Source organism: Petromyzon marinus, unplaced genomic scaffold (genome assembly GCF_048934315.1).
Source record: "Petromyzon marinus isolate PM22_M1 ecotype Great Lakes invasive population unplaced genomic scaffold, UKy_Petmar_22M1.pri1.0 PM_Scaffold_131, whole genome shotgun sequence".
Classification (NCBI taxonomy): domain Eukaryota; kingdom Metazoa; phylum Chordata; class Hyperoartia; order Petromyzontiformes; family Petromyzontidae; genus Petromyzon; species Petromyzon marinus.
In genome coordinates this window covers 78,710-103,433 of record NW_027423093.1, presented here as the reverse complement: position 1 = coordinate 103,433, position 24,724 = coordinate 78,710, and the positions used below count along the sequence as shown (strand labels likewise).

Here is a 24,724-nt window from a genome sequence, read left to right as displayed (position 1 = left end):
GTGTGTGTGGACTGTGTGTGAACTGTGTGTCTGTGTGTGTGTGCTGTGTGTGTACTGTGTGTGTACTGTGTGTGTGTACTGTGTGTACTGTGTATGTGTACTGTGTGTGTGTACTGTGTGTGTACTGTGTGTTTGTGTGTACTGTGTGTGTACTGTGTGTACTGTGTGTTTACTGTGTGTGTGTACTGTGTGTTTGTGTGTACTGTGTGTGTACTGTGTGTGTACTGTGTGTGTGTGTGCTGTGTGTGTACTGTGTGTGTGTACTGTGTGTGTACTGTGTGTGTACTGTGTGTACTGTGTGTGTGTACTGTGTGTGTGTACTGTGTGTACTGTGTGTGTGTACTGTGTGTGTGTACTGTGTGTGTACTGTGTGTGTACTGTGTGTGTGTGTACTATGTGTGTGTACTGTGTGTGTACTGTGTGTGTACTGTGTGTGTGTACTGTGTGTACTGTGTGTGTGTACTGTGTGTGTGTACTGTGTGTGTACTGTGTGTGTACTGTGTGTGTGTACTGTGTGTGTACTGTGTGTGTACTGTGTGTGTGTACTGTGTGTGTACTGTGTGTGCACTGTGTGTGTGTACTGTGTGTACTGTGTGTGTGTACTGTGTGTGTGTACTGTGTGTACTGTGTGTGTGTACTGTGTGTGTGTACTGTGTGTGTGTACTGTGTGTGTACTGTGTGTGTGTACTGTGTGTGTACTGTTTGTGTGTACTGTGTGTACTGTGTGTGTGCTGTGTGTGTACTGTGTGTGTACTGTGTGTGTGTACTGTGTGTACTGTGTGTGTGTACTGTGTGTGTACTGTGTGTGTTTACTGTGTGTGTACTGTGTGTGTGTGTGTGTACTGTGTGTGTGTGTACTGTGTGTGTGTACTGTGTGTGTGTGTACTGTGTGCGTGTACTGTGTGTGTGTACTGTGTGTGAACTGTGTGTCTGTGTGTGTGTGCTGTGTGTGTACTGTGTGTGTACTGTGTGTGTACTGTGTGTGTGTGTACTGTGTGTACTGTGTATGTGTACTGTGTGTGTACTGTGTGTGTACTGTGTGTTTGTGTGTACTGTGTGTGTACTGTGTGTACTGTGTGTTTACTGTGTGTGTGTACTGTGTGTGTGTACTGTGTGTGTACTGTGTGTGTGTACTGTGTGTTTGTGTGTACTGTGTGTGTACTGTGTGTACTGTGTGTGTACTGTGTGTGTGTGTGCTGTGTGTGTACTGTGTGTGTGTACTGTGTGTGTACTGTGTGTACTGTGTGTGTACTGTGTGTACTGTGTGTGTGCACTGTGTGTGTGTACTGTGTGTGTGTACTGTGTGTGTACTGTGTGTGTACTGTGTGTGTGTGTACTATGTGTGTGTACTGTGTGTGTACTGTGTGTGTGTACTGTGTGTACTGTGTGTGTGTGTACTGTGTGTGTGTACTGTGTGTGTACTGTGTGTGTGTACTGTGTGTGTACTGTGTGTGTGTACTGTGTGTGTACTGTGTGTACTGTGTGTGTGTACTGTGTGTGTGTACTGTGTGTGTGTACTGTGTGTGTGTACTGTGTGTGTACTGTGTGTGTGTGTACTATGTGTGTGTACTGTGTGTGTACTGTGTGTGTACTGTGTGTGTGTACTGTGTGTACTGTGTGTGTGTGTACTGTGTTTGTGTACTGTGTGTGTACTGTGTGTGTGTACTGTGTGTGTACTGTGTGTGTGTACTGTGTGTGTGTACTGTGTGTACTGTGTGTGTGTACTGTGTGTGTGTATACTGTGTGTGTGTACTGTGTGTACTGTGTGTGTGTACTGTGTGTGTACTGTGTGTGTGTACTGTGTGTGTACTGTGTGTGTACTGTGTGTGTGTACTGTGTGTGTGTACTGTGTGTGTGTACTGTGTGTGTACTGTGTGTACTGTGTGTGTGTACTGTGTGTGTGTACTGTGTGTTTGTGTGTGCTGTGTGTGTACTGTGTGTTTGTGTGTACTGTGTGTGTACTGTGTGTACTGTGTGTTTACTGTGTGTGTGTACTGTGTGTGTGTGCTGTGTGTGTACTCTGTGTGTGTACTGTGTGTTTGTGTGTGCTGTGTGTACTGTGTGTTTGTGTGTACTGTGTGTGTACTGTGTGTGTACTGTATGTGTGTTCTGTGTGTGTGTGTGCTGTGTGTGTACTGTGTGTGTGTACTGTGTGTGTACTGTGTGTACTGTGTGTGTGTACTGTGTGTACTGTGTGTGTACTGTGTGTGTGCTGTGTGTACTGTGTGTGTGTACTGTGTGTGTGTACTGTGTGTGTGTACTGTGTGTACTGTGTGTGTACTGTGTGTGTGTACTGTGTGTACTGTGTGTGTGTACTGTGTGTGTGTACTGTGTGTGTACTGTGTGTGTGTACTGTGTGTGTACTGTGTGTGTGTGTACTGTGTGTGTAATGTGTGTGTACTGTGTGTGTGTACTGTGTGTGTGTACTGTGTGTGTACTGTGTGTACTGTGTGTGTGTACTGTATGTGTGTACTGTGTGTGTGTGTACTGTGTGTGTACTGTGTGTACTGTGTGTGTGTACTGTGTGTGTACTGTGTGTGTGTACTGTGTGTGTACTGTGTGTACTGTGTGTGTATACTGTGTGTGTGTGTACTGTGTGTGTACTGTATGTGTGTACTGTGTATGTACTGTGTGTGTGTGTACTGTGTGTGTGTATACTGTGTGTGTGTGTACTGTGTGTGTACTGTATGTGTGTACTGTGTATGTACTGTGTGTGTGTGTACTGTGTGTGTACTGTGTACTGTGTGTGTACTGTGTGTACTGTGTGTGTACTGTGTGTGTGTGTACTGTGTGTGTACTGTGTGTGTACTGTGTGTGTGTACTGTGTGTGTACTGTGTGTACTGTGTGTGTACTGTGTGTGTGTGTACTGTGTGTGTACTGTGTGTGTATACTGTGTGTGTACTGTGTGTACTGTGTGTGTGTATACTGTGTGTGTACTGTGTGTGTACTGTGTGTGTGTGTACTGTGTGTACTGTGTGTGTGTACTGTGTGTACCGTGTGTACTGTGTATGTGTACTGTGTGTGTGTACTGTGTGTGTACTGTGTGTGTGTACTGTGTGTGTGTACTGTGTGTGTACTGTGTGTGTGTTCTGTGTGTGTGTGTGCTGTGTGTGTACTGTGTGTGTACTGTGTGTGTGTACTGTGTGTGTGTACTGTGTGTACTGTGTGTGTGTACTGTGTGTGTGTACTGTGAGTGTACTGTGTGTGTGTACTGTGTGTACTGTGTGTGTGTACTGTGTGTAGTGTGTGTGTACTGTGTGTGTGTACTGTGTGTGTGTACTGTGTGTACTGTGTGTGTACTGTGTGTGTGTACTGTGTGTGTACTGTGTGTGTACTGTGTGTGTGTGTACTGTGTGTGTGTACTGTGTGTGTACTGTGTGTGTACTGTGTGTGTACTGTGTGTGTACTGTGTGTGTGTGTGTACTGTGTGTGTACTGTGTGTGTGTGTGTACTGTGTGTACTGTGTGTGTACTGTGTGTGTGCTGTGTGTACTGTGTGTACTGGGTGTGTGTACTGTGTGTGTGTACTGTGTGTGTGTGTACTGTGTGTGTACTGTGTGTACTGCGTGTGTGTACTGTGTGTGTACTGTGTGTGTGTGCTGTGTGTGTACTGTGTGTCTGTGTGTGTGTACTGTGTGTACTGTGTGTGTGTACTGTGTGTGTGTACTGTGTGTACTGTGTGTGTGTACTGTGTGTGTGTACTGTGTGTGTGTACTGTGTGTGTACTGTGTGTGTTTGCTGTGTGTGTACTGTGTGTGTGTGTACTGTGTGTGTACTGTGTGTGAACTGTGTGTGTGTACTGTGTGTGTACTGTTTGTGTGTACTGTGTGTACTGTGTGTGTGCTGTGTGTGTACTGTGTGTGTACTGTGTGTGTGTACTGTGTGTACTGTGTGTGTGTACTGTGTGTGTACTGTGTGTGTACTGTGTGTGTTTACTGTGTGTGTACTGTGTGTGTGTGTGTGTACTGTGTGTGTGTGTACTGTGTGTGTGTACTGTGTGTGTGTGTACTGTGTGCGTGTACTGTGTGTGTGTACTGTGTGTGAACTGTGTGTCTGTGTGTGTGTACTGTGTGTGTACTGTGTGTGTACTGTGTGTGTGTACTGTGTGTACTGTGTATGTGTACTGTGTGTGTACTGTGTGTGTACTGTGTGTTTGTGTGTACTGTGTGTGTACTGTGTGTACTGTGTGTTTACTGTGTGTGTGTACTGTGTGTGTGTACTGTGTGTGTACTGTGTGTGTGTACTGTGTGTTTGTGTGTACTGTGTGTGTACTGTGTGTACTGTGTGTGTACTGTGTGTGTGTGTGCTGTGTGTGTACTGTGTGTGTGTACTGTGTGTGTACTGTGTGTACTGTGTGTGTACTGTGTGTACTGTGTGTGTGTACTGTGTGTGTGTACTGTGTGTGTGTACTGTGTGTGTGTACTGTGTGTGTACTGTGTGTGTGTGTACTATGTGTGTGTACTGTGTGTGTACTGTGTGTGTACTGTGTGTGTGTACTGTGTGTACTGTGTGTGTGTGTACTGTGTGTGTGTACTGTGTGTGTACTGTGTGTGTGTACTGTGTGTGTACTGTGTGTGTGTACTGTGTGTGTACTGTGTGTGTGTACTGTGTGTGTGTACTGTGTGTGTGTACTGTGTGTGTGTACTGTGTGTGTACTGTGTGTGTGTGTACTATGTGTGTGTACTGTGTGTGTACTGTGTGTGTACTGTGTGTGTGTACTGTGTGTACTGTGTGTGTGTGTACTGTGTTTGTGTACTGTGTGTGTACTGTGTGTGTGTACTGTGTGTGTACTGTGTGTGTGTACTGTGTGTACTGTGTGTGTGTACTGTGTGTGTATACTGTGTGTGTGTACTGTGTGTACTGTGTGTGTGTACTGTGTGTGTACTGTGTGTGTGTACTGTGTGTGTACTGTGTGTGTACTGTGTGTGTGTACTGTGTGTGTGTACTGTGTGTGTGTACTGTGTGTGTGTACTGTGTGTGTACTGTGTGTACTGTGTGTGCATACTGTGTGTGTGTACTGTGTGTTTGTGTGTGCTGTGTGTGTACTGTGTGTTTGTGTGTACTGTGTGTGTACTGTGTGTACTGTGTGTTTACTGTGTGTGTGTACTGTGTGTGTGTGCTGTGTGTGTACTCTGTGTGTGTACTGTGTGTTTGTGTGTGCTGTGTGTGTACTGTGTGTTTGTGTGTACTGTGTGTGTACTGTGTGTGTACTGTGTGTGTGTTCTGTGTGTGTGTGTGTGCTGTGTGTGTACTGTGTGTGTGTACTGTGTGTGTACTGTGTGTACTGTGTGTGTGTACTGTGTGTACTGTGTGTGTACTGTGTGTGTGCTGTGTGTACTGTGTGTGTGTACTGTGTGTGTGTACTGTGTGTACTGTGTGTGTACTGTGTGTGTGTACTGTGTGTACTGTGTGTGTGTACTGTGTGTGTGTACTGTGTGTGTACTGTGTGTGTGTACTGTGTGTGTACTGTGTGTGTGTGTACTGTGTGTGTAATGTGTGTGTACTGTGTGTGTGTACTGTGTGTGTGTACTGTGTGTGTACTGTGTGTACTGTGTGTGTGTACTGTATGTGTGTACTGTGTGTGTGTGTACTGTGTGTGTACTGTGTGTACTGTGTGTGTACTGTGTGTGTGTACTGTGTGTGTACTGTGTGTACTGTGTGTGTATACTGTGTGTGTGTGTACTGTGTGTGTACTGTATGTGTGTACTGTGTATGTACTGTGTGTGTGTGTACTGTGTGTGTGTATACTGTGTGTGTGTGTACTGTGTGTGTACTGTATGTGTGTACTGTGTATGTACTGTGTGTGTGTGTGTACTGTGTGTGTACTGTGTACTGTGTGTGTACTGTGTGTACTGTGTGTGTACTGTGTGTGTGTGTACTGTGTGTGTACTGTGTGTGTACTGTGTGTGTGTACTGTGTGTGTACTGTGTGTGTGTGTACTGTGTGTGTACTGTGTGTGTATACTGTGTGTGTACTGTGTGTGTGTATACTGTGTGTGTACTGTGTATGTACTGTGGGTGTGTGTACTGTGTGTACTGTGTGTGTGTACTGTGTGTACTGTGTGTACTGTGTATGTGTACTGTGTGTGTGTACTGTGTGTGTACTGTGTGTGTGTACTGTGTGTGTGTACTGTGTGTGTGTACTGTGTGTGTACTGTGTGTGTGTTCTGTGTGTGTGTGTGCTGTGTGTGTACTGTGTGTGTACTGTGTGTGTGTACTGTGTGTGTGTACTGTGTGTACTGTGTGTGTGTACTGTGTGTGTGTACTGTGAGTGTACTGTGTGTGTGTACTGTGTGTACTGTGTGTGTGTACTGTGTGTACTGTGTGTGTGTACTGTGTGTGTGTACTGTGTGTGTGTACTGTGTGTACTGTGTGTGTGTACTGTGTGTGTACTGTGTGTGTACTGTGTGTGTACTGTGTGTGTACTGTGTGTGTACTGTGTGTGTGTACTGTGTGTGTACTGTGTGTGTGTGTGTACTGTGTGTGTACTGTGTGTGTGTGTGTGTACTGTGTGTACTGTGTGTGTACTGTGTGTGTGCTGTGTGTACTGTGTGTACTGTGTGTGTACTGTGTGTGTACTGTGTGTGTGCTGTGTGTGTACTGTGTGTACTATGTGTGTACTGCGTGTGTGTACTGTGTGTGTACTGTGTGTGTGCTGTGTGTGTACTGTGTGTACTGTGTGTGTACTGTGTGTTTGTGTGTACTGTGTGTGTACTGTGTGTGTGTACTGTGTGTGTGTACTGTGTGTACTGTGTGTGTGTACTGTGTGTGTGTACTGTGTGTGTGTACTGTGTGTGTACTGTGTGTGTGCACTGTGTGTACTGTGTGTGTGTGTACTGTGTGTGTGTACTGTGTGTGTACTGTGTGTGTGTACTGTGTGTGTACTGTGTGTGTGTACTGTGTGTGTACTGTGTGTACTGTGTGTGTACTGTGTGTGTGTACTGTGTGTTTGTGTGTGCTGTGTGTGTACTGTGTGTTTGTGTGTACTGTGTGTGTACTGTGTGTGTACTGTGTGTACTGTGTGTGTGTACTGTGTGTGTACTGTGTGTGTGTGCTGTGTGTGTACTGTGTGTACTGTGTGTGTACTGTGTGTGTGCTGTGTGTGTACTGTGTGTACTGTGTGTGTACTGCGTGTGTGTACTGTGTGTGTACTGTGTGTGTGTGCTGTGTGTGTACTGTGTGTGTACCGTGTGTGTACTGTGTGTGTGTACTGTGTGTGTGTGCTGTGTGTGTACTCTGTGTGTGTACTGTGTGTTTGTGTGTGCTGTGTGTGTACTGTGTGTGTGTACTGTGTGTTTTTGTGTACTGTGTGTGTACTGTGTGTGTAGTGTGTGTGTGTTCTGTGTGTGTGTGTGCTGTGTGTGTACTGTGTGTGTACTGTGTGTGTACTGTGTGTACTGTGTGTGTGTACTGTGTGTGTACTGTGTGTGTGTACTGTGTGTGTGTACTGTGTGTGTGTACTGTGTGTACTGTGTGTGTGTACTGTGTGTGTGTACTGTGTGTACTGTGTGTGTGTACTGTGTGTGTGTATACTGTGTGTGTGTACTGTGTGTACTGTGTATGTGTACTGTGTGTGTACTGTGTGTGTGTACTGTGTGTGTACTGTGTGTGTACTGTGTGTGTGTGTACTGTGTGTGTGTACTGTGTGTGTGTACTGTGTGTGTGTACTGTGTGTGTACTGTGTGTACTGTGTGTGTGTACTGTGTGTGTGTACTGTGTGTTTGTGTGTGCTGTGTGTGTACTGTGTGTTTGTGTGTACTGTGTGTGTACTGTGTGTACTGTGTGTGTGTACTGTGTGTGTGTGCTGTGTGTGTACTCTGTGTGTGTACTGTGTGTTTGTGTGTGCTGTGTGTGTACTGTGTGTGTACTGTGTGTTTGTGTGTACTGTGTGTGTACTGTGTGTGTACTGTGTGTGTGTTCTGTGTGTGTGTGTGTGCTGTGTGTGTACTGTGTGTGTGTACTGTGTGTGTACTGTGTGTACTGTGTGTGTGTACTGTGTGTGTACTGTGTGTGTGTGCTGTGTGTACTGTGTGTGTGTACTGTGTGTGTGTACTGTGTGTACTGTGTGTGTGTACTGTGTGTGTGTACTGTGTGTACTGTGTGTGTGTACTGTGTGTGTGTACTGTGTGTGTACTGTGTGTGTGTACTGTGTGTACTGTGTGTGTGTGTACTGTGTGTGTACTGTGTGTGTACTGTGTGTGTGTACTGTGTGTGTGTACTGTGTGTGTACTGTGAGTACTGTGTGTGTGTACTGTATGTGTGTACTGTGTGTGTGTGTACTGTGTGTGTACTGTGTGTGTGTACTGTGTGTGTACTGTGTGTGTGTACTGTGTGTGTACTGTGTGTACTGTGTGTGTGTATACTGTGTGTGTGTGTACTGTGTGTGTACTGTATGTGTGTACTGTGTATGTACTGTGTGTGTGTGTACTGTGTGTGTACTGTGTACTGTGTGTGTGTACTGTGTGTACTGTGTGTGTACTGTGTGTGTGTGTACTGTGTGTGTACTGTGTGTGTACTGTGTGTGTGTACTGTGTGTGTACTGTGTGTGTGTGTACTGTGTGTGTGTGTACTGTGTGTGTACTGTGTGTGTGTACTGTGTGTGTACTGTGTGTGTACTGTGTGTGTGTGTACTGTGTGTGTACTGTGTGTGTACTGTGGGTGTGTGTACTGTGTGTACTGTGTGTGTGTACTGTGTGTACTGTGTATGTGTACTGTGTGTGTGTACTGTGTGTGTACTGTGTGTGTGTACTGTGTGTGTGTACTGTGTGTGTGTACTGTGTGTGTACTGTGTGTGTGTTCTGTGTGTGTGTGTGTGTGTGCTGTGTGTGTACTGTGTGTGTGTGTACTGTGTGTGTGTACTGTGTGTGTGTACTGTGTGTACTGTGTGTGTGTACTGTGTGTGTGTACTGTGAGTGTACTGTGTGTGTGTACTGTGTGTACTGTGTGTGTACTGTGTGTACTGTGTGTGTGTACTGTGTGTGTGTACTGTGTGTGTGTACTGTGTGTGTGTACTGTGTGTACTGTGTGTGTGTGTACTGTGTGTGTACTGTGTGTGTGTGTACTGTGTGTGTGTACTGTGTGTGTACTGTGTGTGTGTACTGTGTGTGTACTGTGTGTGTGTACTGTGTGTGTACTGTCTGTGTGTGTGTACTGTGTGTGTACTGTGTGTGTGTGTGTACTGTGTGTACTGTGTGTGTACTGTGTGTGTGCTGTGTGTACTGTGTGTACTGGGTGTGTACACTCTGTGTGTGTACTGTGTGTGTGTGTACTGTGTGTGTACTGTGTGTACTGCGTGTGTGTACTGTGTGTGTACTGTGTGTGTGTGCTGTGTGTGTACTGTGTGTCTGTGTGTGTGTACTGTGTGTACTGTGTGTGTACTGTGTGTGTACTGTGTGTGTGCTGTGTATGTACTGTGTGTACTGTGTGTGTACTGCGTGTGTGTACTGTGTGTGTACTGTGTGTGTGTGCTGTGTGTGTACTGTGTGTACTGTGTGTTTGTGTGTACTGTGTGTGTACTGTGTGTGTACTGTGTGTGTGTACTGTGTGTGTACTGTGTGTGTACTGTGTGTGTGTACTGTGTGTGTACTGTGTGTGTACTGTGTGTGTGTACTGTGTGTGTGTACTGTGTGTGTACTGTGTGTGTACTGTGTGTGTGTGTTCTGTGTGTGTGTGTGCTGTGTGTGTACTGTGTGTGTGTACTGTGTGTACTGTGTGTGTACTGTGTGTACTGTGTGTGTACTGTGTGTGTGTACTGTGTGTGTACTGTGTGTGTGTACTGTGTGTGTGTACTGTGTGTGTGTACTGTGTGTACTGTGTGTGTGTGTACTGTGTGTGTGTATACTGTGTGTGTGTGTACTGTGTGTACTGTGTGTGTGTACTGTGTGTGTACTGTGTGTGTGTACTGTGTGTGTACTGTGTGTGTACTGTGTGTGTGTACTGTGTGTGTACTGTGTGTGTGTACTGTGTGTGTACTGTGTGTGTACTGTGTGTGTGTACTGTGTGTGTACTGTGTGTGTGTACTGTGTGTACTGTGTGTGTGTATACTGTGTGTGTGTGTACTGTGTGTGTACTGTGTGTACTGTGTGTGTGTACTGTGTATGTACTGTGTGTGTGTACTGTGTGTGTACTGTGTACTGTGTGTGTGTACTGTGTGTACTGTGTGTACTGTGTGTGTACTGTGTGTGTGTGTACTGTGTGTGTACTGTGTGTGTACTGTGTGTGTGTACTGTGTGTGTACTGTGTGTGTACTGTGTGTGTGTGTACTGTGTGTGTGTACTGTGTGTGTGTGTACTGTGTGTGTACTGTGTGTGTGTACTGTGTGTGTGTACTGTGTGTTGTGTGTACTGTGTGTGTACTGTGGGTGTGTGTACTGTGTGTACTGTGTGTGTGTACTGTGTGTGTACTGTGTGTGTGTACTGTGTGTACTGTGTATGTGTACTGTGTGTGTGTACTGTGTGTGTGTACTGTGTGTGTACTGTGTGTGTGTACTGTGTGTGTACTGTGTGTGACTTCTCACGTATTCCATAATGGTGCTGGGGTGATCGAACCCGAGAACTCGCTCGCTCATGATGACAGCTCCCTGCTGCTGTGTCAGCGCCTGTAACGCCGGACACACAGACACAGACAAAGCTCCCCCAGGTAGCCTCTAGCAGGGCTGTAGGGGCAAGTGCTGTTGGTAGCGAGTAGCAGCAGCAGTGTCTATGTACTACACACACCACACACACAGACACAGCTCCCCCAGGTAGCCTCTAGCAGGGCTGTAGGGGCAAGTGCTGTTAGTAGCGAGTAGCAGCAGCAGTGTCTATGTACTACACACACCACACACAGACAAAGCTCCCCCAGGTAGCCTCTAGCAGGGCTGTAGGGGCAAGTGCTGTTTCCCCCCCATCTCTCCCCCCCGTGTCTCTCTCCCCGTGTCTCTCTCCCCCCGTGTCTCTCCCCCCCGTGTCTCTCCCCCCGTGTCTCTCTCCCCGTGTCTCTCCCCCCGTGTCTCACTCTCCCCGTGTCTCTCTTCCCGTGTCTCTCCCCCCGTGTCTCTCCCCCCCGTGTCTCTCCCCCCGTGTCTCTCTCCCCGTGTCTCTCCCCCCGTGCCTCACTCTCCCCGTGTCTCTTTTCCCGTGTCTCTCTCCCCGCGTCTCTCCCCGTGTCTCTCTCTCTGTGTCTCTCTCTCCCCGTATCTCACTCTCCCCGTGTCTCTCTCCCCCCATGTCTCTCCCCCCGCGTCTCTCTCTCCCCGTGTCTCTCTCCCCGTCGCTCTCTCCCCCCGTGTCTCTCTCCCCACGTCTCTCTCCCCGTGTCTCTCTCTCCCCGTGTCTCTCTCCCCCCGTGTCTCTCTCCCCGTTTCTCTCTCCCCCCATGTCTCTCTCTCCCCGTGTCTCTCTCTCCCCGTGTCTCTCTCCCCCCGTGTGTCTCTCCCCGTGTCTCTCTCTCCCCGTGTGTCTCTCTCCCCGTGTCTCTCTCTCCCCGCGTCTCTCTCCCCGCGTCTCTCTCCCCCCGTGTCTCTCTCCCCCCGTGTCTCTCTCCCCCCGTGTGTCTCTCCCCGTGTCTCTCTCTCCCCGTGTGTCTCTCTCCCCGTGTCTCTCTCTCCCCGCGTCTCTCTCCCCGCGTCTCTCTCCCCCCGTGTCTCTCTCCCCCCGTGTCTCTCTCTCCCCGCGTCTCTCTCCCCGCGTCTCTCTCCCCCCGTGTCTCTCTCCCCCCGTGTCTCTCTCTCCCCGCGTCTCTCTCCCCGTGTCTCTCTCCCCCCGTGTCTCTCTCCCCCCGTGTCTCTCTCTCCCCGCGTCTCTCTCCCCGTGTCTCTCTCCCCCCGTGTCTCTCTCCCCCCGTGTCTCTCTCTCCCCGTGTCTCTCTCACCGTGTCTCTCTCCCCGTGTCTCTCTCCCCGTGTCTCTCTCCCCCCGTGTCTCTCTCTCCCCGCGTCTCTCTCCCCGCGTCTCTCTCTCCCCGCGTCTCCCCCCCCATGTCTCTCTCCCTCCCCGTGTCTCTCTCCCCCCGCGTCTCTCTCCCTCCCCGTGTCTCTCTCCCCCCCGTGTCTCTCTCCCCCCGTGTCTCTCTCACCGTGTCTCTCTCCCCGTCTCTCTCCCCCCATGTCTCTCTCTCTCCCCGTCTCTCTCCCCCCGTGTCTCTCTCTCTCCCCGCGTCTCCCCCCCCATGTCTCTCTCCCTCCCCGTGTCTCTCTCCCCCCGCGTCTCTCTCCCTCCCCGTGTCTCTCTCCCCCCCGTGTCTCTCTCCCCCCGTGTCTCTCTCACCGTGTCTCTCTCCCCGTCTCTCTCCCCCCATGTCTCTCTCTCTCCCCGTCTCTCTCCCCCCGTGTCTCTCTCTCTCCCCGTGTCTCTCTCCCCCACGTGTCTCTCTCCCCCCGTGTCCCTCTCCCCCCCGTGTCTCTCTCCCCGCGTCTCTCTCCCCCCATGTCTCTGTCCCCGTGTCTCTCTCCCCGTGTCTCTCTCCCCGTGTCTCTCTCCCTCCCCGTGTCTCTCTCCCCCCGTGTCTCTCTCTCCCCACGTGTCTCTCTCCCCATGTCTCTCTCTCCCCCGTGTCTCTCTCCCCCCGTGTCTCTCTCTCCCCGTGTCTCTCTCCCTCCCCGTGTCTCTCTCCCTCCCCGTGTCTCTCTCCCTCCCCGTGTCTCTCCCCCCGTGTCTCTCTCCCTCCCCGTGTCTCTCCCCCCGTGTCTCTCTCCCCCCGTGTCTCTCTCTCCCCATGTCTCTCTCCCCGTGTCTCTTTCCCCGTGTCTCTCTCCCCGTGTCTCTCTCTCCCCGTGTCTCTCTCCCCGTGTCTCTCTCCCCGCGTCTCTCTCTCCCCGTGTCTCTCCCCCCTTGTCTCTCTCTCCCCGTGTCTCTCCCCGTGTCTCTCCCCGTGTCTCTCTCTCCCCGTGTCTCTCTCTCCCCGTGTCTCTCTCCCCCCGTGTCTCTCTCCCCGTGTCTCTCTCACCGTGTCTCTCTCACCGTGTCTCTCTCCCCGTGTCTCTCTCCGTGTCTCTCTCCCCGTGTCTCTCTCCCCCCGTGTCTCTCTCTCCCCGCGTCTCTCTCCCCGTGTCTCTCTCCCCCCGTGTCTCTCTCCCCCCGTGTCTCTCTCTCCCCGTGTCTCTCTCACCGCGTCTCTCTCCCCGTGTCTCTCTCCCCCCGTGTCTCTCTCCCCCCGTGTCTCTCTCTCCCCGTGTCTCTCTCCCCGCGTCTCTCTCCCCGCGTCTCTCTCCCCGCGTCTCTCTCTCCCCGCGTCTCCCCCCCCATGTCTCTCTCCCTCCCCGTGTCTCTCTCCCCCCGCGTCTCTCTCCCTCCCCGTGTCTCTCTCCCCCCCGTGTCTCTCTCCCCCCGTGTCTCTCTCACCGTGTCTCTCTCCCCGTCTCTCTCCCCCCGTGTCTCTCTCTCTCCCCGTCTCTCTCCCCCCGTGTCTCTCTCTCTCCCCGTGTCTCTCTCCCCCACGTGTCTCTCTCCCCCCGTGTCTCTCTCCCCCCCGTGTCTCTCTCCCCGCGTCTCTCTCCCCGTGTCTCTCTCCCTCCCCGTGTCTCTCTCCCCCCGTGTCTCTCTCTCCCCGCGTGTCTCTCTCCCCGTGTCTCTCTCTCCCCCGTGTCTCTCTCCCCCCGTGTCTCTCTCCCCCCGTGTCTCTCTCCCTCCCCATGTCTCTCTCCATCCCCGTGTCTCTCTCCCTCCCCGTGTCTCTCTCCCCGTGTCTCTCTCCCCGTGTCTCTCCCCCCGTGTCTCTCTCCCTCCCGTGTCTCTCTCCCCGTGTCGCTCCCCCGCGGGTCTCTCCCTCCCCGTGTCTCTCTCCCCCCGCGTCTCTCTCCCCCCCGTGTCTCTCTCCCCCCGTGTCTCTCTCTCCCCGTCTCTCTCCCCCCGTGTCTCTCTCCCTCCCGTGTCTCTCTCCCCGTGTCTCTCTCCCCCCGTGTCTCTCTCCCCCCCTTTTCTCTCCCCCCGTGTCTCTCTCTCCCCGTGTCTCTCCCCCCCGTGTCTCTCTCTCCCCGTGTCTCTCTCCCCGTGTCTCTCTCCCTCCCCGTGTCTCTCTCTCTCCCCGTGTCTCTCTCCCCCCCGTGTCTCTCTCCCTCCCCGCGTCTCTCCCCCCCGTGTCTCTCTCACCCCGTGTCTCCCTCCCCGTGTCTCTCTCCCCGTGTCTCTCTCCCCGCGTCTCTCTCCCCCCCGTGTCTCTCTCTCCCCGTGTCTCTCCCCCCGTGTCTCTCTCCCCCCCGTGTCTCTCTCTCCGTGTTTCTCTCCCCGTGTCTCTCTCCCCGCGTGTCTCCCCCCCGTGTCTCTCTCCCCGTGTCTCTCCCCCTGTGTCTCTCCCTCCCCGTGTCTCTCTCCCTCCCCGTGTCTCTCTCCCCGTGTCTCTCTCCCTCCCGTGTCTCTCTCCCCCCGTGTCTCTCTCCCTCCCCGTGTCTCTCTCCCCGTGTCTCTCTCCCTCCCGTGTCTCTCTCCCCGTGTCTCTCTCCCTCCCGTGTCTCTCTCCCCGTGTCTCTCCCCCCGCATCTCTCTCTCCCCGTGTCTATCTCTCCCCCCGTGTCTCTCTCCCCGTGTCTCTCTCCCCGTGTCTCTCCCCCTCCCCGTGTCTCTCCCTCCCCGTGTCTCTCTCCCCGTGTCTCTCTCCCCCCGTGTCTCTCCCCCCCGTGTCTCTCTCCCCCCGTGTCTCTCTCCCCCGTGTCTCTCTCCCCCCGTGTCTCTCTCCCTCCCCGTGTCTCTCTCCCCGTGTCTCCCTCCCCGTGTCTCTCCCCCTGTGTCTCTCCCTCCCCGTGTCTCTCTCCCTCCCCGTGTCTGTCCCCCTGTGTCTCTCCCTCCCCGTGTCTCTCTCCCTCCCCGTGTCTCTCTCCCCCCGTGTCTCTCTCTCCCCGCGTGTCTCTCTCCCCGTGTCTCTCTCTCCCCCGTGTCTCTCTCCCCCCGTGTCTCTCTCCCCCCGTGTCTCTCTCCCTCCCCGTGTCTCTCTCCCTCCCCGTGTCTCTCTCCCTCCCCGTGTCTCTCCCCCCGTGTCTCTCTCCCTCCCCGTGTCTCTCCCCCCGTGTCTCTCTCTCCCCGTGTCTCTCTCCCCGTGTCTCTCTCTCCCCGTGTCTCTCTCCCCGTGTCTCTCTCCCCATGTCTCTCTCTCCCCGTGTCTCTCTCCCCGTGTCTCTCTCCCCGTGTCTCTCCCCCCGTGTCTCTGTCCCCGTGTCTCTCTCTCCCCGTGTCTCTCTCCCTCCCCGTGTCTCTCTCCCCGTGTCTCTCTCCCCGCGTCTCTCTCCCCCCCGTGTCTCTCTCCCCCCGTGTCTCTCTCCCCGTCTCTCTCCCCCCGCGTCTCTCTCCCCCCGCGTCTCTCTCCCTCCCGTGTCTCTCTCCCCGTGTCTCTCCCCCCCGTGTCTCTCCCTCCCCGTGTCTCTCTCCCCCCGCGTCTCTCTCCCCCCCGTGTCTCTCTCCCCCCGTGTCTCTCTCTCCCCGTCTCTCTCCCCCCGTGTCTCTCTCCCCCCGCGTCTCTCTCCCTCCCGTGTCTCTCTCCCCGTGTCTCTCTCCCCCCGTGTCTCTCTCCCCCCCTTCTCTCTCCCCCCGTGTCTCTCTCTCCCCGTATCTCTCCCCCCCGTGTCTCTCTCTCCCCCGTGTCTCTCTCCCTCCCCGTGTCTCTCTCCCTCCCCGTGTCTCTCTCCCTCCCCGTGTCTCTCTCTCCCCGTGTCTCTCTCCCTCCCCGTGTCTCTCTCCCTCCCCGTGTCTCTCTCCCTCCCCGTGTCTCTCTCCCCCCCGTGTCTCTCTCCCTCCCCGTGTCTCTCTCTCTCCCCGTGTCTCTCTCCCTCCCCGTGTCTCCCACCTGCTGCTTCTCCCCCAGGATGTAGTGAAGCCTTGCCAGCACGTGCAGGCAACTGGCCGTGTCTCTGTGCAGCGCACCGTAGACGGCGTTGTAGAGGTGCAGAGCCTCGCCCACTAGGTCACAGCCCTCACGCACCGCGCCTGCAGAGACACGGGGAGAGGGGGGAGAGACACGGGGGCAGAGAGACACGGGGGGAGAGAGACACGGGGGGTGGGAGACACGGGGAGAGAGACACGGGGGGGGAGAGAGACACGGGGAGAGAGAGAGACACGGGGGGAGAGACACGGGGAGAGAGACACGGGGAGAGAGACACGGGGAGAGAGAGAGACACGGGGAGAGAGACACGGGGAGAGAGACACGGGGAGAGATCACTCACCCACCCACTCACTCACCCACTCACTCACCCACCCACTCACTCACCCACCCACTCACTCACTCACCCACTCACTCACTCACCCACTCTCCCACCCACCCACTCACTCACCCACTCACTCACCCACCCACTCACTCACTCACCCACCCACCCACTCACTCACTCACCCACTCTCCCACCCACCCACCCACTCACTCACCCACCCACCCACTCACTCACTCACCCACCCACTCACTCACCCACTCACCCACTCACTCACTCACCCACTCACTCACTCACCCACTCACTCAGCCACTCACCCACTCACTCAGCCACTCACCCACTCACTCACTCACTCACCCACCCACTCACTCACTCACCCACCCACCCACTCACTCACCCACCCACCCACTCACCCACCCACCCACTCACCCACCCACCCACCCACCCCCCAACCCACTCACACACTCACTCACCCACTCACTCACTCACCCACTCACTCACTCACCCACCCACTCACTCACCCACTCACTCACCCACTCACCCATCCACCCACTCACTCACCCACCCACCCACTCACCCACCCACCCACTCACCCACCCACTCACTCACTCACCCACCCACTCACTCACCCACCCACTCACTCACTCACCCACTCACTCACTCACTCACCCACTCACTCACCCACCCACTCACTCACCCACCCACCCACTCACCCACTCACTCACTCACCCACCCACTCACTCACTCACTGACCCACCCACTCACCCACTCACTCACTCATCCACTCACTCATTCACTCACTCACCCACCCACTCACTCACTCACCCTCTCACCCACCCACTCACCCACCCACTCACTCACTCACCCACTCACCCACCCACTCACCCACCCACTCACTCACCCACTCACTCACCCACTCACTCACCCACCCACTCACTCACTCACCCACTCACTCACCCACCCACCCACTCACTCACCCACTCACTCACCCACTCACCCATCCACCCACTCACTCACCCACCCACCCACTCACTCACCCACCCACTCACCCACCCACTCACTCACTCACCCACCCAGTCACTCACCCACCCACTCACTCACCCACTCACTCACTCACCCCCCCACTCACCCACCCACTCACTCACTCACTCACCCACTCACTCACCCACTCACCCACTCACTCACTCACCCACTCACCCACTCACTCACCCACTCACTCACTCACCCACTCACCCACTCACTCACTCACCCACTCACTCACCCACTCACTCACCCACCCACTCACTCACCCACTCACCCACCCACCCACTCACCCACTCACTCACCCACTCACTCACCCACTCACCCACTCACTCACCCACCCACTCATCCACTCACCCACTCACCCACCCACTCACCCACCCACTCACCCACTCACTCACCCACCCACCACCCACCCACCCACCTACTCACCCACCCACTCACCCACCCACTCACCCACCCACTCACCTACTCACTCACTCACTCACCCACTCACCCACTCACTCAGCTACTCACCCAGTCACTCACCCAGTCACTCAGTCACTCACCTACTCACTCAGTCACTCACCTACTCACTCACTCACCCACCCACTCACCCACACACCCACTCACCCACCCACTCACCCACTCACTCACCCACTCACTCACCCACTCACCCACCCACCCACCCACTCACTCACCCACTCACTCACCCACCCACTCACTCACTCACCCACCCACCCACCCACTCACCCACTCACTCACCCACTCACTCACCCACTCACCCACCCACCCACTCACTCACCCACTCACTCACCCACCCACTCACTCACTCACACACTCACCCACTCACCCACCCACTCACCCACTCACCCACCCACTGACCCACCCACACACCCACTCACCCACCCACTCACTCACCCACCCACTCACTCACTCACCCACCCCTCCACCCACCCACTCACTCACCCACCCACTCACCCACCCACTCACCCACCCACCCACTCACTCACCCACCCACTCACTCACTCACCCACCCACTCACTCACTCACCCACCCACTCACCCACCCACCCACCCACTCACCCACTCACTCACCCACTCACTCACCCACTCACTCACCCACCCACTCACCCACCCACTCACCCACTCACTCACCCACTCACTCACTCACCCACTCACCCACTCACTCACCCACCCACGCACTCACTCACTCACCCACTCACTAACTCACTCACACACTCACTCACCCACTCACTCACCCACCCACCCACTCACTCACCCACCCACCCACTCACCCACTCACTCACTCACCCACTCACCCACCCACTCACTCACCCACTCACTAACTCACCCACCCACTCACTCACCCACTCACCCACTCACTCACCCACTCACTCACCCACTCACTCACTCACCCACCCACTCACCCACCCACACACTCACCCACTCACCCACTCACCCACTCACCCACTCACCCACTCACCCACCCACCCACCCACCCACCCCCCCACTCACTCACCCACCCACACACTCACTCACCCACCCACTCACCCACCCACACACCCACTCACTCACCCACTCACTCACTCACCCACTCACTCACTCACCCACTCACTCACCCACTCACTCACTCACCCACTCACCCACTCACCCACCCCCCCACTCACTCACCCACCCACACACTCACTCACCCACCCACTCACCCACCCACACACCCACTCACTCACCCACTCACTCACTCACCCACTCACCCACCCACCCACCCCCCCACTCACTCACCCACCCACACACTCACTCACCCACCCACTCACCCACCCACACACCCACTCACTCACCCACTCACCCACTCACCCACTCACCCACCCACCCACCCCCCCACTCACTCACCCACCCACACACTCACTCACCCACCCACTCACCCACCCACACACCCACTCACTCACCCACTCACTCACTCACCCACTCACTCACTCACCCACCCACCCACTCACCCACTCACTCACCCACCCACTCACCCACTCACTCACCCACCCACTCACCCACCCACTCACCCACCCCCCCACCCACTCACTCACTCACCCACTCACTCACTCACCCACCCACCCACACACTCACCCACTCACCCACTCACCCACCCACTCACTCACCCACTCACTCACCCACTCACTCACTCACCCACTCACCCACTCACCCACCCACTCACTCACCCACTCACTCACCCACTCACTCACCCACTCACCCACTCACTCACCCACTCACTCACCCACTCACCCACCCACCCACCCACTCACCCACCCACCACCCACCCACCTTGCTCTACCCTGCTCTGCCCGCTGTACATGAACGCTGCCCCGTCGCCGGCGGCTCTCTCACTCACTCACCCAGTCACTCACCTACTCACCCACTCACTCACCCACCCACTCACCCACTCACTCACTCACCCACTCACTCACCCACTCACTCACCCACCCACTCACCCACTCACTCACTCACCCACTCACTCACCCACTCACTCACTCACCCACTAACCTACTCACTCACTCACCCAGTCACTCACCCACTCACCCACTCACTCACCCACTCACCCACTCACCCACCCACTCACCACCCACCACCCACCCACCACCCACCCACCTTGCTCTACCCTGCTCTGCCCACTGTACATGAACGCTGCCGCGTCGCCGGCGGCTCTCTCACTCACTCACCCACTCACCCACCCACCCACTCACCCACCCACCCACTCACCCACCCACTCACTCACTCACCCACCCACTCACTCACTCACCCACTCACTCACTCACCCACCCACCCACTCACCCACCCACCCACTCACCCACCCACCCACCCACTCACCCACCCACACACTCACCCACTCACCCACCCACTCACCCACCCACCCACCCACACACACACCCACCCACTCACCCACTCACTCACCCACCCACCCACCTTGCTCTACCCTGCTCTGCCCACTGTACATGAACGCTGCCCCGTCGCCGGCGGCTCTCTCACTCACTCACCCACTCACCCACTCACTCACCCACCCACTCACTCTTCCACCCACTCACCCACCCACCCACCCACCCACCCACTCTCTCACCCACCCACCCACCCACCCACCCACCCACCCCCCCACCCACTCACCCACCCACCACCCACCCACCACCCACCCACCTTGCTCTACCCTGCTCTGCCCGCTGTACATGAACGCTGCCCCGTCGCCGGCGGCTCTCTGTGCGTGTCGCACGAGCGGGCGCAGCTCCAGAACATCGCCCGCGGTGAAGGCCGCTCGCTGGCGCCCTCCCATGGCGTAGTCTCGCAGGCGCAGCTGGGGAGTCACGTGGTGGTGGTGGGGAGTCACGTGGTGGCGGTGGTGGTGGTAGTGGGGAGTCACGTGGTGGTGGTGGTGAGTCACGTGGTGGTGGTGAGTCACGTGGTGGTGGTGAGTCACGCGGTGAAGGCCGCTCGCTGGCGCCCTCCCATGGCGTAGTCTCGCAGGCGCAGCTGGGGAGTCACGTGGTGGTGGTGGGGAGTCACGTGGTGGTGGTGAGTCACGTGGTGGTGGTGGTGGTGGTAGTGGTGGTGGTGGGGAGTCACGTGGTGGTGGTGGTGGTGAGACACGTGGTGGTGGTGGTGGTGGTGAGACACGTGGTGGTGGTGAGTCACGTGGTGGTGGTGAGACACGTGGTGGTGGGGAGTCACGTGGTGGTGAGTCACGTGGTGGTGGTGAGTCACGTGGTGGTGAGTCACGTGGTGGTGGTGAGTCACGCGGTGAAGGCCGCTCGCTGGCGCCCTCCCATGGCGTAGTCTCGCAGGCGCAGCTGGGGAGTCACGTGGTGGTGGTGGGGAGTCACGTGGTGGTGGTGAGTCACGTGGTGGTGGTGGTGGTGGTAGTGGTGGTGGTGGGGAGTCACGTGGTGGTGGTGGTGGTGAGACACGTGGTGGTGGTGGTGGTGGTGAGACACGTGGTGGTGGTGAGTCACGTGGTGGTGGTGAGACACGTGGTGGTGGGGAGTCACGTGGTGGTGAGTCACGTGGTGGTGGTGAGTCACGTGGTGGTGAGTCACGTGGTGGTGGTGAGTCACGCGGTGAAGGCCGCTCGCTGGCGCCCTCCCATGGCGTAGTCTCGCAGGCGCAGCTGGGGAGTCACGTGGTGGTGGTGGTGGGGAGTCACGTGGTGGTGGTGGGGAGTCACGTGGTGGTGGTGGTGGTGAGTCACGTGGTGGTGGTGGGGAGTCACGTGGTGGTGGTGAGACACGTGGTGGTGGGGAGACACGTGGTGGTGGTGGGGAGACACGTGGTGGTGGTGGTGGTGAGACACGTGGTGGTGGTGAGACACGTGGTGGTGGTGAGTCACGTGGTGGTGAGTCACGTAGTGGTGGTGAGTCACGTGGTGGTGGTGAGTCACGTGGTGGTGGTGAGTCACGTAGTGGTGGGGAGTCACGTGGTGGTGAGTCACGTGGTGGTGGTGAGTCACGCGGTGAAGGCCGCTCGCTGGCGCCCTCCCATGGCGTAGTCTCGCAGGCGCAGCTGGGGAGTCACGTGGTGGTGGTGGGGAGTCACGTGGTGGTGGTGGGGAGTCACGTGGTGGTGGTGGGGAGTCACGTGGTGGTGGTGAGACACGTGGTGGTGGTGGGGAGTCACGTGGTGGTGGTGAGACACGTGGTGGTGGTGGGGAGTCACGTGGTGGTGGTGGTGGGGAGACACGTGGTGGTGGTGGTGGTGAGTCACGTGGTGGTGAGTCACGTGGTGGGGAGTCACGTGGTGGTGGGGAGTCACGTGGTGGTGGTGAGTCACGTGGTGGTGGGGAGACACGTGGTGGTGGTGAGTCACGTGGTGGTGAGTCACGTGGTGGTGGTGAGTCACGTGGTGGTGGGGAGACACGTGGTGGTGGTGGTGAGTCACGTGGTGGTGAGTCACGTGGTGGTGAGTCACGTGGTGGTGAGTCACGCGGTGAAGGCCGCTCGCTGGCGCCCTCCCATGGCGTAGTCTCGCAGGCGCAGCTGGGGAGTCACGTGGTGGTGGTGGTGGTGAGACACGTGGTGGTGAGTCACGTGGTGGTGAGTCACGTGGTGGTGAGTCACGTGGTGGTGGTGAGTCACGTGGTGGTGAGTCACGTGGTGGTGGTGAGTCACGCGGTGAAGGCCGCTCGCTGGCGCCCTCCCATGGCGTAGTCTCGCAGGCGCAGCTGGGGAGTCACGTGGTGGTGGTGGGGAGTCACGTGGTGGTGGTGGTGGTGAGTCACGTGGTGGTGGTGAGACGCGTGGTGGTGGTGGGGAGTCACGTGGTGGTGGTGGTGGGGAGACACGTGGTGGTGGTGGGGAGTCACGTGGTGGTGGTGGTGGGGAGTCACGTGGTGGTGGTGGGGAGTCACGTGGTGGTGGTGAGTCACGTGGTGGTGGTGAGTCACGTGGTGGTGGTGAGTCACGTGGTGGTGGTGATGGTGAGTCACGTGGTGGTGGTGATGGTGAGTCACGTGGTGGTGAGTCACGTGGTGGTGGTGATGGTGAGTCACGTGGTGGTGGTGATGGTGAGTCACGTGGTGGTGAGTCACGTGGTGGTGGTGATGGTGAGTCACGTGGTGGTGAGTCACGTGGTGGTGGTGGGGAGTCACGTGGTGGTGGTGGTGAGTCACGTGGTGGTGGTGAGTCACGTGGTGGGGAGTCACGTGGTGGTGAGTCACGTGGTGGTGGTGAGTCACGTGGTGGTGGTGGTGGTGAGTCACGTGGTGGTGGTGGTGGTGGTGAGACACGTGATGAGACACGTGGTGGTGATGGTGGTGGTGAGACATGTGGTGATGGTGAGACACGTGGTGATGGTGAGACACGTGGTGGTGATGGTGATGGTGAGACACGTGGTGATGGTGAGACACGTGGTGGTGATGGTGAGACACGTGGTGATGGTGAGACACGTGGTGGTGATGATGGTGGTGAGTCACGTGGTGGTGGTGAGTCACGTGGTGGTGGTGGGGAGTCACGTGGTGGTGGTGGTGAGACACGTGGTGATGGTGAGACGCGTGGTGAGACACGTGGTGGTGGTGATGGTGAGACACGTGGTGGTGGTGAGACACGTGGTGATGGTGAGACACGTGGTGATGGTGAGACACGTGGTGATGGTGAGACACGTGGTGATGGTGAGACACGTGGTGATGGTGAGACACGTGGTGATGGTGAGACACGTGGTGGTGGTGAGACACGTGGTGGTGGTGAGACACGTGGTGATGGTGAGACACGTGGTGATGGTGAGACACGTGATGAGACACGTGGTTAGACACGTGGTGGTGGTTAGACAACACCTGTATTCCTATCTTGATGCAGATCTCCCTCAGCATGGAGACTTTCTGCAGAGAGAATTTCTCCACAGCCTCATCCACTCCCTCACTGCACTCAGAGTGGGGGGGGGGGGGGGGGGGGGGCAAGGGAGGGGGAATTTACTCACCCACTCACCCACTCACTCACCCACTCACCCACCCATTCACCCACTCACTCACCCACTCACTCACCCACTCACCCACTCACTCACCCACTCACCCACTCACCCACCCACTCACCCACTCACTCACCCACTCACCCACCCACTCACCCACCCACCCACTCACTCACCCACTCACTCACTCACCCACTCACTCACCCACCCACTCACTCACCTACCCACTCACTCACTCACCCACTCACTCACTCACTCACCCACCCACCCACTCACTCACTCACTCACCCACTCACTCACTCACTCACCCACTCACTTACCCACTCACTCACTCACTCACCCACTCACCCACTCACTCACCCACTCACTCACCCACTCACCCACTCACTCACCCACCCACTCACCCACTCACTCACCCACTCACCCACTCACCCACTCACTCACTCACCCACTCACTCACTCACTCACCCACTCACTCACCCACTCACTCACTCACCCACTCACTCACCCACCCACTCACTCACCCACCCACTCACCTACCCACTCACTCACTCACCCACTCACTCACTCACCCACTCGCCCACTCACTCACCCATCCACTCACCCACTCACTCACTCACTCACCCACTCACCCACTCGCCCACTCACCCACTCACTGACCCACCCACTCACTCACTCACCCACTCACTCACTCACCCACTCACTCACCTACCCACTCACTCACCCACCCACTCACTCACCCACCCACTCACTCACCCACTCACCCACTCACCCACTCACCCACCCACTCACTCACCCACTCACTCACCCACTCACTCACCCACTCACCCACTCACTCACTCACTCACCCACTCACTCACCCACCCACCCACTCACCCACCCACTCACCCACCCACCCCACCCACCACACCCACCCCACCCACCCCACCCACCATCCCATCCTGAATCCGAAGTACTCCGACGCCTCCTGGCCAATCATCCGCCAGAGTCCTCGCGGGGTCAGCCCTGGCCACCCCAAAGCGCTCAGCTCGGCCTGCCAGGAGCCGGCCACACCGTCGCCACCACCGCCTCCACCGCCACCGCCTCCACCGCCTCCACCGCCTCCACCACCACCGCCTCCACCGCCTCCACCTCCACCGCGTCCACCACCACCGCCTCCACCGCCTCCACCACCACCGCCTCCACCGCCTCCAC

At 56.1% G+C, this 24,724-nt stretch overlaps 1 protein-coding gene across 1 annotated transcript in view; it reads right to left on the bottom strand.

Moving 5' to 3' along the window:
* Positions 1 to 24,724, bottom strand: part of LOC142922643 (clustered mitochondria protein homolog) — a 73,988-nt gene that overhangs the window by 35,294 nt on the left and 13,970 nt on the right. Inside the window, exons 4-8 of the mRNA XM_076063464.1 lie at positions 24,463 to 24,661; positions 23,400 to 23,484; positions 20,279 to 20,432; positions 15,749 to 15,888; positions 10,516 to 10,596 (exon numbers count right to left, since the gene is read on the bottom strand). Of these exons, the coding sequence (XP_075919579.1) occupies positions 10,516 to 10,596; positions 15,749 to 15,888; positions 20,279 to 20,432; positions 23,400 to 23,484; positions 24,463 to 24,661 (659 nt within the window). The remainder of the gene's footprint in view (positions 1 to 10,515; positions 10,597 to 15,748; positions 15,889 to 20,278; positions 20,433 to 23,399; positions 23,485 to 24,462; positions 24,662 to 24,724) is intronic.